Source organism: Hemitrygon akajei, chromosome 8 (assembly GCF_048418815.1).
Source record: "Hemitrygon akajei chromosome 8, sHemAka1.3, whole genome shotgun sequence".
Taxonomy (NCBI): domain Eukaryota; kingdom Metazoa; phylum Chordata; class Chondrichthyes; order Myliobatiformes; family Dasyatidae; genus Hemitrygon; species Hemitrygon akajei.
The window spans coordinates 14,383,724-14,396,835 of NC_133131.1; the positions used below are offsets into that span (position 1 = coordinate 14,383,724).

General features: G+C 40.2%; 1 protein-coding gene across 4 annotated transcripts in view; it reads right to left on the reverse strand.

Annotated features, from left to right (window-relative positions):
• The window catches only part of cluha (clustered mitochondria (cluA/CLU1) homolog a), a 96,585-nt gene that overhangs the window by 27,331 nt on the left and 56,142 nt on the right, over positions 1 to 13,112 (reverse strand). For all 4 annotated transcript variants that reach the window (XM_073053283.1, XM_073053285.1, XM_073053284.1 and 1 more), the window contains exons 15-19: positions 12,498 to 12,560; positions 7,506 to 7,750; positions 6,703 to 6,787; positions 2,882 to 3,035; positions 429 to 568 (exon numbers count right to left, since the gene is read on the reverse strand). In XM_073053283.1, coding sequence (XP_072909384.1) covers positions 429 to 568; positions 2,882 to 3,035; positions 6,703 to 6,787; positions 7,506 to 7,750; positions 12,498 to 12,560 — 687 coding nt within the window. The remainder of the gene's footprint in view (positions 1 to 428; positions 569 to 2,881; positions 3,036 to 6,702; positions 6,788 to 7,505; positions 7,751 to 12,497; positions 12,561 to 13,112) is intronic.

Here is a 13,112-nt window from a genome sequence, read left to right on the forward strand (position 1 = left end):
CCCTTTCGCCCCCTCTTCTGAATCCTTCCTAAATGTCCTTCTCTTTCACAACCATTTCCTAAATTTGCCTCTCCAACATCCACAACATGATGGCATTTTAACAATGTGCTAAATGCAGTATACTAAGTGCAATTGTATTTGTTCCTGCCACAAGGTGAACCAGGATAGTAGGTTAGTAAGGAGATCAGATACCCAGGTTTACACTGCTATGCCAGGTGGCTGAAGTTAAAACAATTTCCTACACTTGGATCAGCTAGTTTATTCCCCACTAGTTTCACCAGGGCGCCTATCCTCCTTCAGGCCGATCCAGTCAGGCAGTTTATAGTAGAGATGGATGCTTCTGACGTAGGAGTTGGGGCTATCCTGTCACAGCGTTCAGCAGAGGACAACAATGTACACTTGTAGCTACAAGTCACTGAAAGACGTACCTCATTGTAATCACCCATGATGTAATTTAGCCGAGCTAGGAGCCGAAGGCAAGCACATATTTCCACGTGCATTGCACCATACACATTGTTGAAAAGATTTAAGGCCTCATTGATGAGCTCACAGCCATCTTTCAAGAACCCTGTAAAGACAGATATTTACATCTAATTTCTGCATCCATTTTATGACAGTCACTCAAGCCAGCCCACGTCAACGTCCAGAAAGACCCATGCCTAAAAATTAAAAAACCCACAAAAATGCTTGAAATCCCAATGACATGTTAGTGAAATACTGCCATCCTGAAATACTAACCGTTTCCATGATTTCATTTTAGATTTTTCTCACAATATGGCTGTTGCTGGTGGGAATGGCATTTAGGCCTTAAAACTATAAGATATAGGAGCAGAATTAGGCCATTCAGCCCACTATGTCTGTTTCACCATTCCATCATGGCTGATTTATTATCCCTCTTAACCCTATTCTCTTGCCTTCTCCCCATAACCTTTGACATCCTGACTAATCAAGAACCCATCAACCTTAGTTTTAATCTCTTGGCCTCCAAAGCCGTCTGTGACAATAAATTTCTGCCTGTCCCTGCTTGCTCCTGGACTGAAACTTGCTAGGTTCAAGTAGCTTAGTCTGCATGCAGTAGCTCTAGAGTCTCACGTTCTGAACAGAAAAATGGCAGAGGTTCTCTTCTCTGTAGAATGTCCGTTTTTCAATAATCCAATTGTTTCATGGCCAACATTTCTGATCATTATTTAAATCAACGCCCCACCAATCTAAACTTCTTCCCAACTACTCTAATCAAAAGTCAACCTATGCTGGTAACTCAAGATATTGTCATCCCAAAGTTGGTAGTGAAATGGAAGTGAAAATACATTTCTCTTACTACTTAAACCTGTATTTTAGAGATTCTCTCTCAAGGTTTTTCTTTTAACTATGCTGGAGATAAGGTATCTAAATTCTTCAACACAGCATCAAAACCAGTAACTAAATATGCAAAAACAAAGATAGCCATTTATTTCCTGTGGCAATTTAGTAAAAATCAAGCACTGAGAAGGAAATTTAATATCAGTAGTGTTCAAATGATACTTCCACTTCTGGTCCAATATTACGGATTATCCTCATGTCAGTGCAGTTCTTAGCTCTCTATCACTTATGTAAGGAAAGCCTGGAGGAACTTGAGGTTTATCAAATGGATTCCTTTTTGCATGTACAGGTACTATACAACTTTACAAATGATCATTAGAATATACGCACGGATCAATGTACTTGCCTTTAAACACCACAGATTTTAAATTTGAAGTTCTAGATCCTGCTTCAATTGACATAACCCAGAGCTGTTTTTCCAGTCAATTAAAATCAAAGATTTTATAGTCAATTAATTTAATGAAAGAAAAATTCAAAGCTCAAAGTAGATTTGTTATCAAAGTATGTATAAGTCACCATATTCTAACCCTGAGATTCATTTTCTTGTAGGCATTTACAGGAAAACAATGAAATACAATGGAATGAAAAACTATACATAGTAATCTAAACAATTGGAAATTATTATCTTCTAACTGAGACAACAATGTTACACTCCCCATCTTGTAACGTCATGACGAAACTGGACAGTGAGCACCAGGATCTTCCACCTATTTTCACAACACTAACTGGTTTCCTTTTCATCATCATCATCGGCTGAATGTAGCAATGGGGTTTGAAATGCAACATTGTGTAGTCCTTCCACACAAAAATTGCACCAGCACCCAGCTGAGAAGACTTACAAGGAGCCTACTCACTGCCTTCTGCTCTTAATAGCAATCACAAGGTTAACCTCCTCTCTGTTCTATGGAGTGGGACGTTCTGCCTCTCTTGGATAACACAGCTGAGGCTAAGAGCTTGCCAAATAATTAAAAACAAACCTCCATTGTGGCACTGTGCCAGAGTGACAGTTGGGGAACATGAAACAAACTGATTTATAATCACCACCCCACACCCTGTGTGCCATCATGCTAATTAACAGATTAAGCATGACGTTTTAGCGTCTAGAAGATTATTGACCAAACTGGTTGCTGTTGGTAAAATGGGAAACCAGTGCTCATTAGGTGACACATCAACCCCTCGTATAGTAAATATCTGCCTTTGCATAATCCACTGACTCAGTATCAACAGCAGTATGTTGTCTCTTCTGTTTAATACTTCCGTTCTGATGCTTGTTGGTCTTTGTTATGTGTGGTTACGTTTGTCAGTATTTTGTTATGTATGGTTTTTCATGTTTTCTATAATATTTCTTTATTTTCCTATGGGTACCTGCAAAAAAATGAATCTCTAGGTTGTATATGGTATACATACTTCGATAACAAATTTACCTTGAACTTTGATGTCTACACATAAATAGGAAATGGAGGTCAATTGGAAGTATCACCCCTACAGTGCCCATGCAGATCCTGCCTTATGGATACTGTACCTTGTTGAACTTTAGCTTGCCCACTTTGGAAGAAATGGAAGGCATCAGATGCCTTGGGATTCACATGCTTGACGACTGGGAAGATATTGAGGATGTCTTCCTCTGTGAAAGTTGGTCGGTGCCGGCTGTCGAAGTTGTATTCCTTGAGCAAAATCTATAAAACCAAAACGTGTTCATCAAAAAAATTGCAGTAATCCAGGGTCAGAGTGCAGGAAAGGATTTTAAAAAGACACCAGCTCCAGTACTGACAAAGGGTTTCTGATGTGAAATGTCAACTCTATTCTCTTTCAATATAGACTGCTGAGTGATCCCAGGCTGCTTTTTAAAAAAAAAAAAACAGTTCATAGGCATGTGAATGTGAGGAAAGTTAAAGGTTATGGACTTCGTATAGGCAGAAGAAATTAGTTTAGTCAGCCCTTTAATTGGCTTGGCACAACATTGTGGGTCAAAGGATCTGTTCTGTACTGAACTTTTCTACGTTATTATTCACTAAGATCGCAAGGCTTAAAAATACTCTCCAGTAGAAGATGCTAATGCTCATTATGTCCCTCATGTAACTCCAAATACAGTTTACAATCCCAAGTGGGTTCTGCATAACAACTTTTGCAACTAGTTGATTTTAAAAATAAATAAATAAAGATATAATTGCTCTAAATTTACTTTACAGCAATTTCCCCTTAATCCTCTTTCCCCGCTTTCCTGATACAAGATGAATAATGTACTTAATTCCTAATTATCTGATCCCAACGTTTTCTTGTCATCAGTCACCACTGGAGACCAATGAGATTTATTTCCACAATATAGGGCCATACAGGATGATGTTGTTACACTTCTTCTGGAAGGTGACTGCTGTAGGGGTTTTGACCCAAAACATTGATGACTCCTTTCATCCCACAGATGCTGCTTGACCCAGAGTTCTTCCAGCAGACTGTTAGTGACACAAACTGATGATTCCTTACTGAACAACTAGAGACAATCCTGTTATTCTTTCTTTCAGTAAAGACCATTTATTGAACTTGGTTTCAGTTAGATCCCATACCAGACCAGTGTAGCTGACGTTGGACAGTGTATTTACCACAAGGTCCAACTTAAAGGCTGGTGAATGTTTATACACATTAGTAGTGCAAATTTCCACAAAAATAATTTAACTTTTGATCACATTGATCTAATTCTTGGTGAAACTAACAGCAGGGGGGTGCACAAGATTTGTGGTAAGGGGGAGGGGAAGAAAAGCAGGGACGCAAAGTATCATCTCAGACCCCTCATGGTACTGATACACACGTGCCCTTCCTAATGCAAGTGCATTTAAATTCTTGCACGAGCCCTTGAACCAAGCTGCCCTCTCTATACACACCATCGAGCCCAACCTGTACAAGTCACTGGTTTGACCTGGCTGGCACGCACAGATGGACGTTAAGGCTTTGGAGAGAGTGCTAGAATGATAATCAACAGATATAGTTGCATACAAACACTGAAGCTGAGAATATTCCCCTCAGAGAGAACGTCAAAGGGAGATTCAACAGAGGTATCAAATTGATGAAATGTTGCGATAGAGAAGATGAGAAACTCTTTCCAATGACAAAGGAATCAATAACCAAAAGACTTGGGTTAAAGGACTTTGGCAAAAGGAATGGAGAACAGATGGGGGTTGGGATTTGTTAAATGCAGAGAGGAACAATGCTACATTTGGTCCATGCCTCACATTTAAGCGTAGTGCAGTCCTCAGATCTGCACTAATCTTCTAGCAATTTAGGAGTAATGGAACACAGCAGATAAAAATTCAAAATCAGAGCCAGCCAGTCTTCAGTTGCTGACACACAAAATGCTAGGTGAACAGAGCAGCTATGGAATGAAAGAAACAGTTGGCGTTTCAGGTTGGAGACCCTTCATCAGGACTGGAAAGGAGAAGCTAGAATAAGAAGATGGAGAAAGGGGATGAAAACAAGTTAGCAAGTGATAGGCAAAACTAGGTAAATGTAAACTGCAGGAGTAATCAGTTTGAAGTTACAAGGGTGGCTTTGTAAACAATCAGTACTCTTAACAGAGCACAGGGTGCTTTCCTTTGTGCCTAAGGTCCATTTCATATTGAGGTCACAGCAGTGCTGCAAGAACCATTGGGAAAGTTTGCTCAAGACTTAGAAGGCCCATGTGCACACTTCATTAAATACCTATTTGTTCAATATTTACTTTTGTAGTTTGTGTAACTTGGTCAAACCCTTTACTGTTTGTAAATAAATGATTAATAAGCTTATTCATAATCAGTGTCTTCTGTCTCACTCACCAAACCCGAGAACCTGCTTCCTCGTTACAATATGTAACTCAGGGAAGTATTGCCAGTCTCCAAATACGTAAGTACATAATTAAAATGTAGCTTTGAAACTGTATTGAATCAAGTTGAAACTCAGGTTGCCTTTGATCATAAGAGTACAAAAATCTGGTAGTCATAGTGTACTACAGCATAGATCCCTTTGTTCTACTGCACACCCCAGCGCTGTATCATTTGCTGTGTAATTCCTATCCAGGTTTGTCCTGCTAAAGTGCCATACCTCACACTTGTCTGCACTTACTTCCACTGGCCATTTCTCCAGCTGGTTCAGATCATGTTGCAAGTTTTCCTCACTACCCAATATGACCCCAATCATGGTTTCATCTGTAAATTCACTGATCTAGCTTACAGTATAATCTAAATCAGTAATGATTAAGATGACAATAGACCCAGCACCAATCACTGCACCAAACCACTGGTCAAAGGCCCACAGTCAGAGAGACAACCACCTACTACCACTCTGTAGCTTCTCCTGTGAAGCCATGCTGAATCCGTTAGTGACTCATCCTGAAAGCAAAGCAATTGAACCTTCTATCCAGCCTCACATGTGGGACTTTGTCAAAGACATTAATAAAACCCATGTAGACAATGTCCACTGCCTTTCCTTCAACATTCCTTGTAACCTCATCAGAAAAAAAAGATTAGTTAGGCACGATATATGACTCTTTGAGCCACGTTGATCATCCCTAACAGGCCCTGCCTATCCAAATACTTACACATGTTGATCCTTAGAATACTTTCCAATGATTTAGTCACGACTAATGTCTGCTTTTGATTTCCTGGCTTATTCTTCGATTCTTTCTTGAGTAACATCTGCTCCCTTCAGTCCTCCAGTACTTGGCTAGAGATGCTTTAAACTTTTTTGCCAGAGTCCCTGCAATTTCTGCACTAGCCTCCCACAATGTCTGAGGAAAACACCTTGAAAGGCCCTGGGGATTTATCCACCCTAAGTTGCCTCAAGACAGCGAGCACTTCCTCTTCTGTAATCCAGATACTGTCCATGACCTCATTCCTGTTGCCTCAGTTCTACACAAGCTGCAGCCGTCTCCCAACTAAACAGCAAACCAATTTTAGATTTCCCCCATCTTTTTTGGCTCCATGCATAAGATAATCACACTGACCTTCAAGAGAACCAATTTTGTCCCTTGTTATCCTTTTGCTTTTAAAATACCTACAGAAGCCCCTGGGATTCTCCCTCACTATAGGGAGACTTAACCAAGAGGCTCTGCTGTTCTGGATTTCCAGCATCTGCAGAACCTTGTGTTTATGCTTATTAGCCAGTGGTTTCTTTGGAACCACTGGCTGAGGAGGACATGGTAGGGGCCATAATGATCTGAACTAAAGCTGGCAGAAATTACTTCAAATGTAACATTTACAAAAACAACAACCATTATCAGACAGAGAAGGAAATACTTGTAGGGTTAGGGGACGCTTGTGGAGAAATGGTTCTAACTGGATAGCTTTGACACATAGCCATATAAACCCGTTATCTTACCTGTATACCCGACTTCACACAGATCTCCCTCAAAAGACTAATTTTCTGTAGGCCATATTTCTCTACCACCTGATCCACACTCTCACTAAATAAAAGAGAAACAAAAATTAATAGGCAGGGAATTTTCTATTAGGAGCCTAATTAATTCCTATCAGTAGTTCACCAAGTATATCAGACAGTTCAGTTTATCTCTTTTATCACAGGCAGTTGACTCCAAATATGATAGATCTTATGCTAGATTCACTATGATGTATAAGGCACAGGCTTATATTTGTTGACATTTTGCCAAAACCTTCACCACTTCAGTGTATCTTTCTTCAACTCAGGATGGAAGTGAAGGATGAGACAAGTGCAAGCCCATAGGTTATGGCCCTTCTCCCAAATGCAAGGCCATTGATGGAACCTTTGGCCATCCTGCTGCCAAAACCAGGGATGGTTCAACTTTCTGCTCTGCAAGTATAGCCCTGCCCAGCCATCGTAAGAGAGGACCTTAACTACCTCAAACTCTTGTGATCATTGAGCAGTAGTCAATGATGATAAAGCCTGATTCAGGAAGAAGCCCGCATATCCATACATCCCACTGACACTCAAATGTACAGGTTCAACCTTGGACACATTTTACAGAACAGTACGCTTCAATGCCACCCCAAGGCAGAAAATTATTTCTCTGAGAAAGGACAGAAGGCAAAAGAAACAAATATGAAGTAGTAAGTGCCATATATGGTACCAATGTTTAGTGCGTCATTTCACAGCATGTGCACTTCAGCCCCCTCAACTCCAATACAATGATTCAATATCCATACCAATCTATACTGAAGTCAAAGTAACTCTTGGTCTCATTGCTGATGTTCTTCCACAGCTCTTGCGGGGTGGTGCTCGCCCAGGCTGTGTTATCGGCATTTCCGAGATGCCGGGGTTTCCTCTTGTTCCTCTTTTTCTTCGAGACCAGTTCATCAGTCGGGAGGTGAGCAATGGGGTTTGGGAAGGAGCTGAGGAAGCAGTTGAGGAAATGGCTTATGGCAACAGACAGACCAGACAGCTCCACACCCTGAGTAAATAAAAGGATGGAGAATTAGTTAAAACTTCTAAAAGCATCTTATAGAGAGTGGTCTGTCAGTCAAAAACCATCAAGCTTACAGAGAGGAATCGTACTACTCTAGGAGGACCACAACAAGTAAAACTATGGCAACACACACAAAATAATGGAGGAACTCAGAATCTCAGGCAGCATCTATGGGGAGGAATAAACAGCTGATATTTCAGACTGAAATCCTTCATCAGTCCTCATGAAGGGTCTCAGCCTGAAACGTCAGCTGTTTATTCCTCTCCATAGATGCTGCCTGACCTGCTGAGTTCCTCCATAATTTTGTGCATGTTACTCTGGATTTCCAGCACCTGCATAATCTGCATTTATAAGCAAAACTACTATGAGTAGACATTAATTAAATAGGAAAAAATCTCACCCAAGTTTGACTTTTAAAAGAAAGTCAACAAGCCCATTCAAATAAATGGGCTCACAACCCACCAGCTAGCTATCAGTGTGTTCTGGTCTGGTGATAGCCACTTGATTTTGCTAGCTCCCTCTCACTGTGCACATATATAACCGTCTGTGAAAGATAAATAAAATAAGAGGGAAAATATCCAACACTAAAACAGTAGTTTGGGGGGAAAAAAAGTTCTGGAATTATATTTCCCAAGCTCCAAACTAGGAGCAGGAGTTTTCAATGCTGCTCCCCATTCAATACAATCATGGCTGATCTTCTGCAGGTCTGAACTCCTGTGCCAGTCCCATGCACTGCGCCCCTTCCCCCAACTTTCCTAAAATGCATCTACCTTCTCTTTAAATATCCCCAGCCATCTACTTCCACAACCGCCAGGGGCAGAGAATTCCAGAGCTTCATCACCCTCCGACAGAAGAAATTCATACACTTTTCAGTTTTAAATTACTGTCCTATACCATATAACTGTGCTCCCTTGTTGAAGACTCTCCCCCTAGTGGAAACATCTTAACACCAACTCAGTCTCATACATTTCTGATTCTATTTTTTAACTACTTGTGATAGGATAATCTTCTCATCCCATGAGACAGGATATTACAGATGCTGGAATCTAAAGCAAATACAAGTTGATGCAAGAACTTAATAGATCAAACAGCATCTGTGGAGGCAAAGGGATGGTCAATATCTGAGGTCAAGACAACATGTCAACTGTCTCTTTGTCTCCTGTTTGTCCTGCTGAATTCCTCCAGCAGTTTTGATTTTTCCTCTCATCCCAGGAAGTAGCTGATGAATTTGTCAGGAACTGCCTCCAATGTCTATACATCTTTTCTTAAACAAGGTGACCAAAATTGCACAGTATGCAAACTCATTCAGTTACATTCAATTGTAACAATCCTTTCTATTTTAAAATCTCCAATCCCCCAGCAACAAACACCAATGTGCCATTTGCTTTCTTAGATGGTTGAAACTAATTAAATAATAGAAGTCCTTAGTGGACAAAATTTGTGACATCCTTTTTGGCACACAATTCCTTTGGTTGAGTCAAATCTATGGAAAATAGCTTGCCACTCTCAACTTTTATTAGTGTTGAGTTAGCCAATCTTAATTTTACTTATAATTTCAATATGTGCACGGATCAAGTGTCATCTGTAAACCATTTAAGAGTTTTCAAATCTTAGGATTCTACGTCAGTGAATCTGTGGAATTCATTGCCAGACGGCTGTGGAGGCCAAGTCGCTGGGTATAGTTAAAGCAGAGGTTGATAGGTTCTTCATTAGTCAGGGTATCAAAGGTTATGAGGAAAAAGCAGGAGAATGGGGTTGAGAGAGATAATAAATCACCATGATAGAATCAGCAGACTTAATGGCCTGAATGGCTTAATTTTGCTTCTATGTCTTATGGTCTTATTTTTAATGTGAAGGGGAAAAACAGCTTTAACAACTGTACTGTGCAAAGTCTTATACAGCTAGAGTGCCTAAGACTTTTGCAAGGTACTGCATTTATCAATGTGGAGTGGAGAGCAAGTTGGTAAATCTGGCAGAATCAAAGGATGTTGTGGAGTGCCCCGGGAGCAGCTGGGGACAGATGGCAGAGGAGGGTGTTGCTGGTTTGAAAGATTCAGATTGTCTGTCCAATCACGCAGTTGATTCAGATCTAGTTATGTCTCTTGATTGTTACTAACTGAAAAGTCAAAGAGGAGGCAGGGGTTGACAGGTATGATAAATCAGCCATGATGGAATGGCAGAGTTAATTCAATGGGCTGAATGGCCTAAGTCTGCCCTTATGCCTTATGAATAAAGATAAACACGCAGTTCAAGATGGAGTTAAATCTATGAACTGAAATCCAACAGCTAACGTAAAATTCGTAATTGCATCCAGCCTCACACAAGCCTCAGCACCACAGAGCAAATGCATCTCTACCATCTCGAAACTGCTTAAATGCAAGACCTAATTACTCCCAAATAGCCCACATTATACATTTTACAGAAAAGGACATGGTAAAGCTGTAGTCAGGGAAGATGCCAATTACCACTTGTATTAGGAAAGCAGGTCTAATGGTATTATAGAGGACACTCCATTACTGTTATGGACACATTACATTGCCATAACGGACAAGTGCATGTGTAAAAGCCTGCCTGTGCTCTTCGTTTCTGCAAAAATAGTGGTGCAAATAATGGATAGAGGCATTGCGAATAATCACTTCAGGAAATGTTTGCACTTCTGCTGACAAAACTGAACTGTGGATCTCGGAGTCTTCAGAAGCAGCAGTGACTTTACCGTTGCTGGGTCAGATTCCCGGAGCTCCTCACCTAAAGTAACACAGGAGTACCTTCACTTAGGGACTTCTGCTGTTCAGCTATCCAGCTCAACACCACTTTTATCAAGGCATGTAGGGGCTGGCCTTCCTGATGACACAGACGACCCACAAATGAACAAAATAAACCTGCTGCTTTTTTGTTTCAGCAACATAACTACCACAGAAACATGAGCACATCTGCAATGAGCGCTGCCACAAGAAAGCAGCATCCATCATTAAGGACCTTCACCACCCAGGCCATGCTCTCTTCTCACTACTGCCATCAGCAAGAAGGTACAGAAGCCTTAGGCCCAACAACAGGTTCAGAAACACTTATTACATTTCAGACTCCTGAACCAGCATGGATAACACCATTCACCTCACTGAACTGATTCCACAATCCATGGACTCTTTCAATGACTCTACAACTCATGTCCTCCATATTATTTATCAATTATTACAGTAGATTACAGTTAATTAGACCATTGGTTAATTGGGCACCCATTTATATGGGACAACTCAAACAACAAAAAACAAATTGAGAAAATTACTGGATTTCCTTTGTTTATTTGGAACACTCAACTGCTTAACTGGGGCAGGAGACTTGCTGAACAGTTTCTAACTAATATCAGTCTCGCGCACTTTTGTGGACGCTACACTGTGCTTAGAACGATCAGTTTTTAAAATAGTGTCAATTTGTGTTCCAAATACAGTGATTTTTGTCACTGATAGTTGGCAAGAAATAAGCAGTAAGATAATTCTTAACTGGTTTGCTCAATGTAGTTTCAAGCATCCAGACTTCAGATGCCGGAATTTGGCAAAGAATTTGTCTATAAATATACATTCAATCATCTTGAATGTTACAATGAAAATGAAGATTTGGAGGATGCAATCATCAAAAGCATTTTCTGAAGGCAGTCCATTATCTATGTTAGGTGCCTGCACTGATTTTGTTCATTGTGCACAATGAATTAATTCCTCTGTCGATAACTTAGGAACTCGGTTTTATAGCACTGTAGTACTTTTAGTAATGTTCCAATTTGTTCTGCACTTCAGTTAAATACATAATTTGTCTTTATTTCTATGAAGGTTCAGCTAATTGGGCCAAAATGCATTGGTCCCGATTAACTGGAATCCACAATTTGTTTATCCTTTCAAATTTGCGCAGTTTGTCTTGTTTGCACATTGGCTGTTCGTCCGTTTTTGCTCTAATGTCATTTTTCATTGATTCTATTGTGTTTCTTTGTGTCTACTGTAAATATCTGCAAGAAAATTAATCTCAGTGGTAGCATATGGTGAGATATACGTACTTTTGATAAATTTACATTGAACTTTGACAGCAAGGCATCAGGAAAGATAGCAGACTCCTCAAACAGAGCTTGACTATGGAGAGCAGTACAATGTAGGAAAACAGAGGGTAAAGGTGAGGAAGAAATAAAGTAATACAAGTGTGGCAAGTCAAAATGCACTTGCTATTAAATTGTGTTCAATCAGAAATATTGGCCAGAAGAGGGCCCTTCTGCTTGATACTCCTATGCCAACTTTTCAATGACACAAGACAGAAGAAAGATTAGCTTTATTTGTCACATGCACATCGAAACATACAGTGAAATGTGTCGTTTGCAACAAACCAGAGAGAATTGTGCTTTTGGGGCCATCATAGCACACCCACAAATCACTAACCCCAACTCGTACATCTTTGGAATGTGGAGGAAACCAGGGCACCCCGAGGAAACCCACATGGTCACAGGGAGAACATACTCACTCCCTAAAGACAGCGAAGGGATTTATCCTCAATCTTACTGTACACTCTGTAATTGCGTTACGCTAGCCTCTGTGCTGCCATGCCTTCCTAATCTTCACATTATACATCTTCTTTCCCAGCCTCCAGACCCATTTACAAACAGCTGTCCTAAATGGTGATGCTTTCATTGCTATGCCACTGCTCGCTACCACCCTACCATTTGGTTCAAATTTATATTCCCATTTCTTTCACTTACCTGAAGATATATTTTGAAGATATGTTTAGCTGATCGGGTGATTAATTCAGTCACTCCAAGTTTCTAGTGGTAAAACAAAAATTAAATATGTCAATAGAAACGCTTAATTTTGTTTTGAATGCTAATTTGAATAATTGTGTTTAACTACAGATTGCTGTTTTTAAAAAAAGTTATTAGGTCCCAGCATGTGGGGACAGTTATTTAGTTACTGCCTTTCCCTAATTGTTGAACAGCTTGCTGTACCGTTAAAGGGGACAGTAATGAGTCAACTGCGTTGTTGAGAGGCTGGAGTTTCAAATAGGCCACAACCTGTAAGCACCGCAAATTTCCTTTCTTAATGAATCAGCTATGCTTTAATGACACCCTGGTATGTTGAAGTCTCAGAATTTTAATTATTTGCTTTCTAACTCCAGATCTCTTTAATTTCTTGAATGGAATTTCCTCAGTTGCTGTGGCAGGATACAGCCTTTGACACTTTAGTTATACCGCTCAGAAACAGGTCAACTGATCCTTGTGAACAAAATGACTGTCCAAGCTAGTTTAATTAACCCGCGATTGGTTCATATCCTGCTAAAACAGGGGTTCCCAACCTTTTTTATGCCATGGACCCCTACC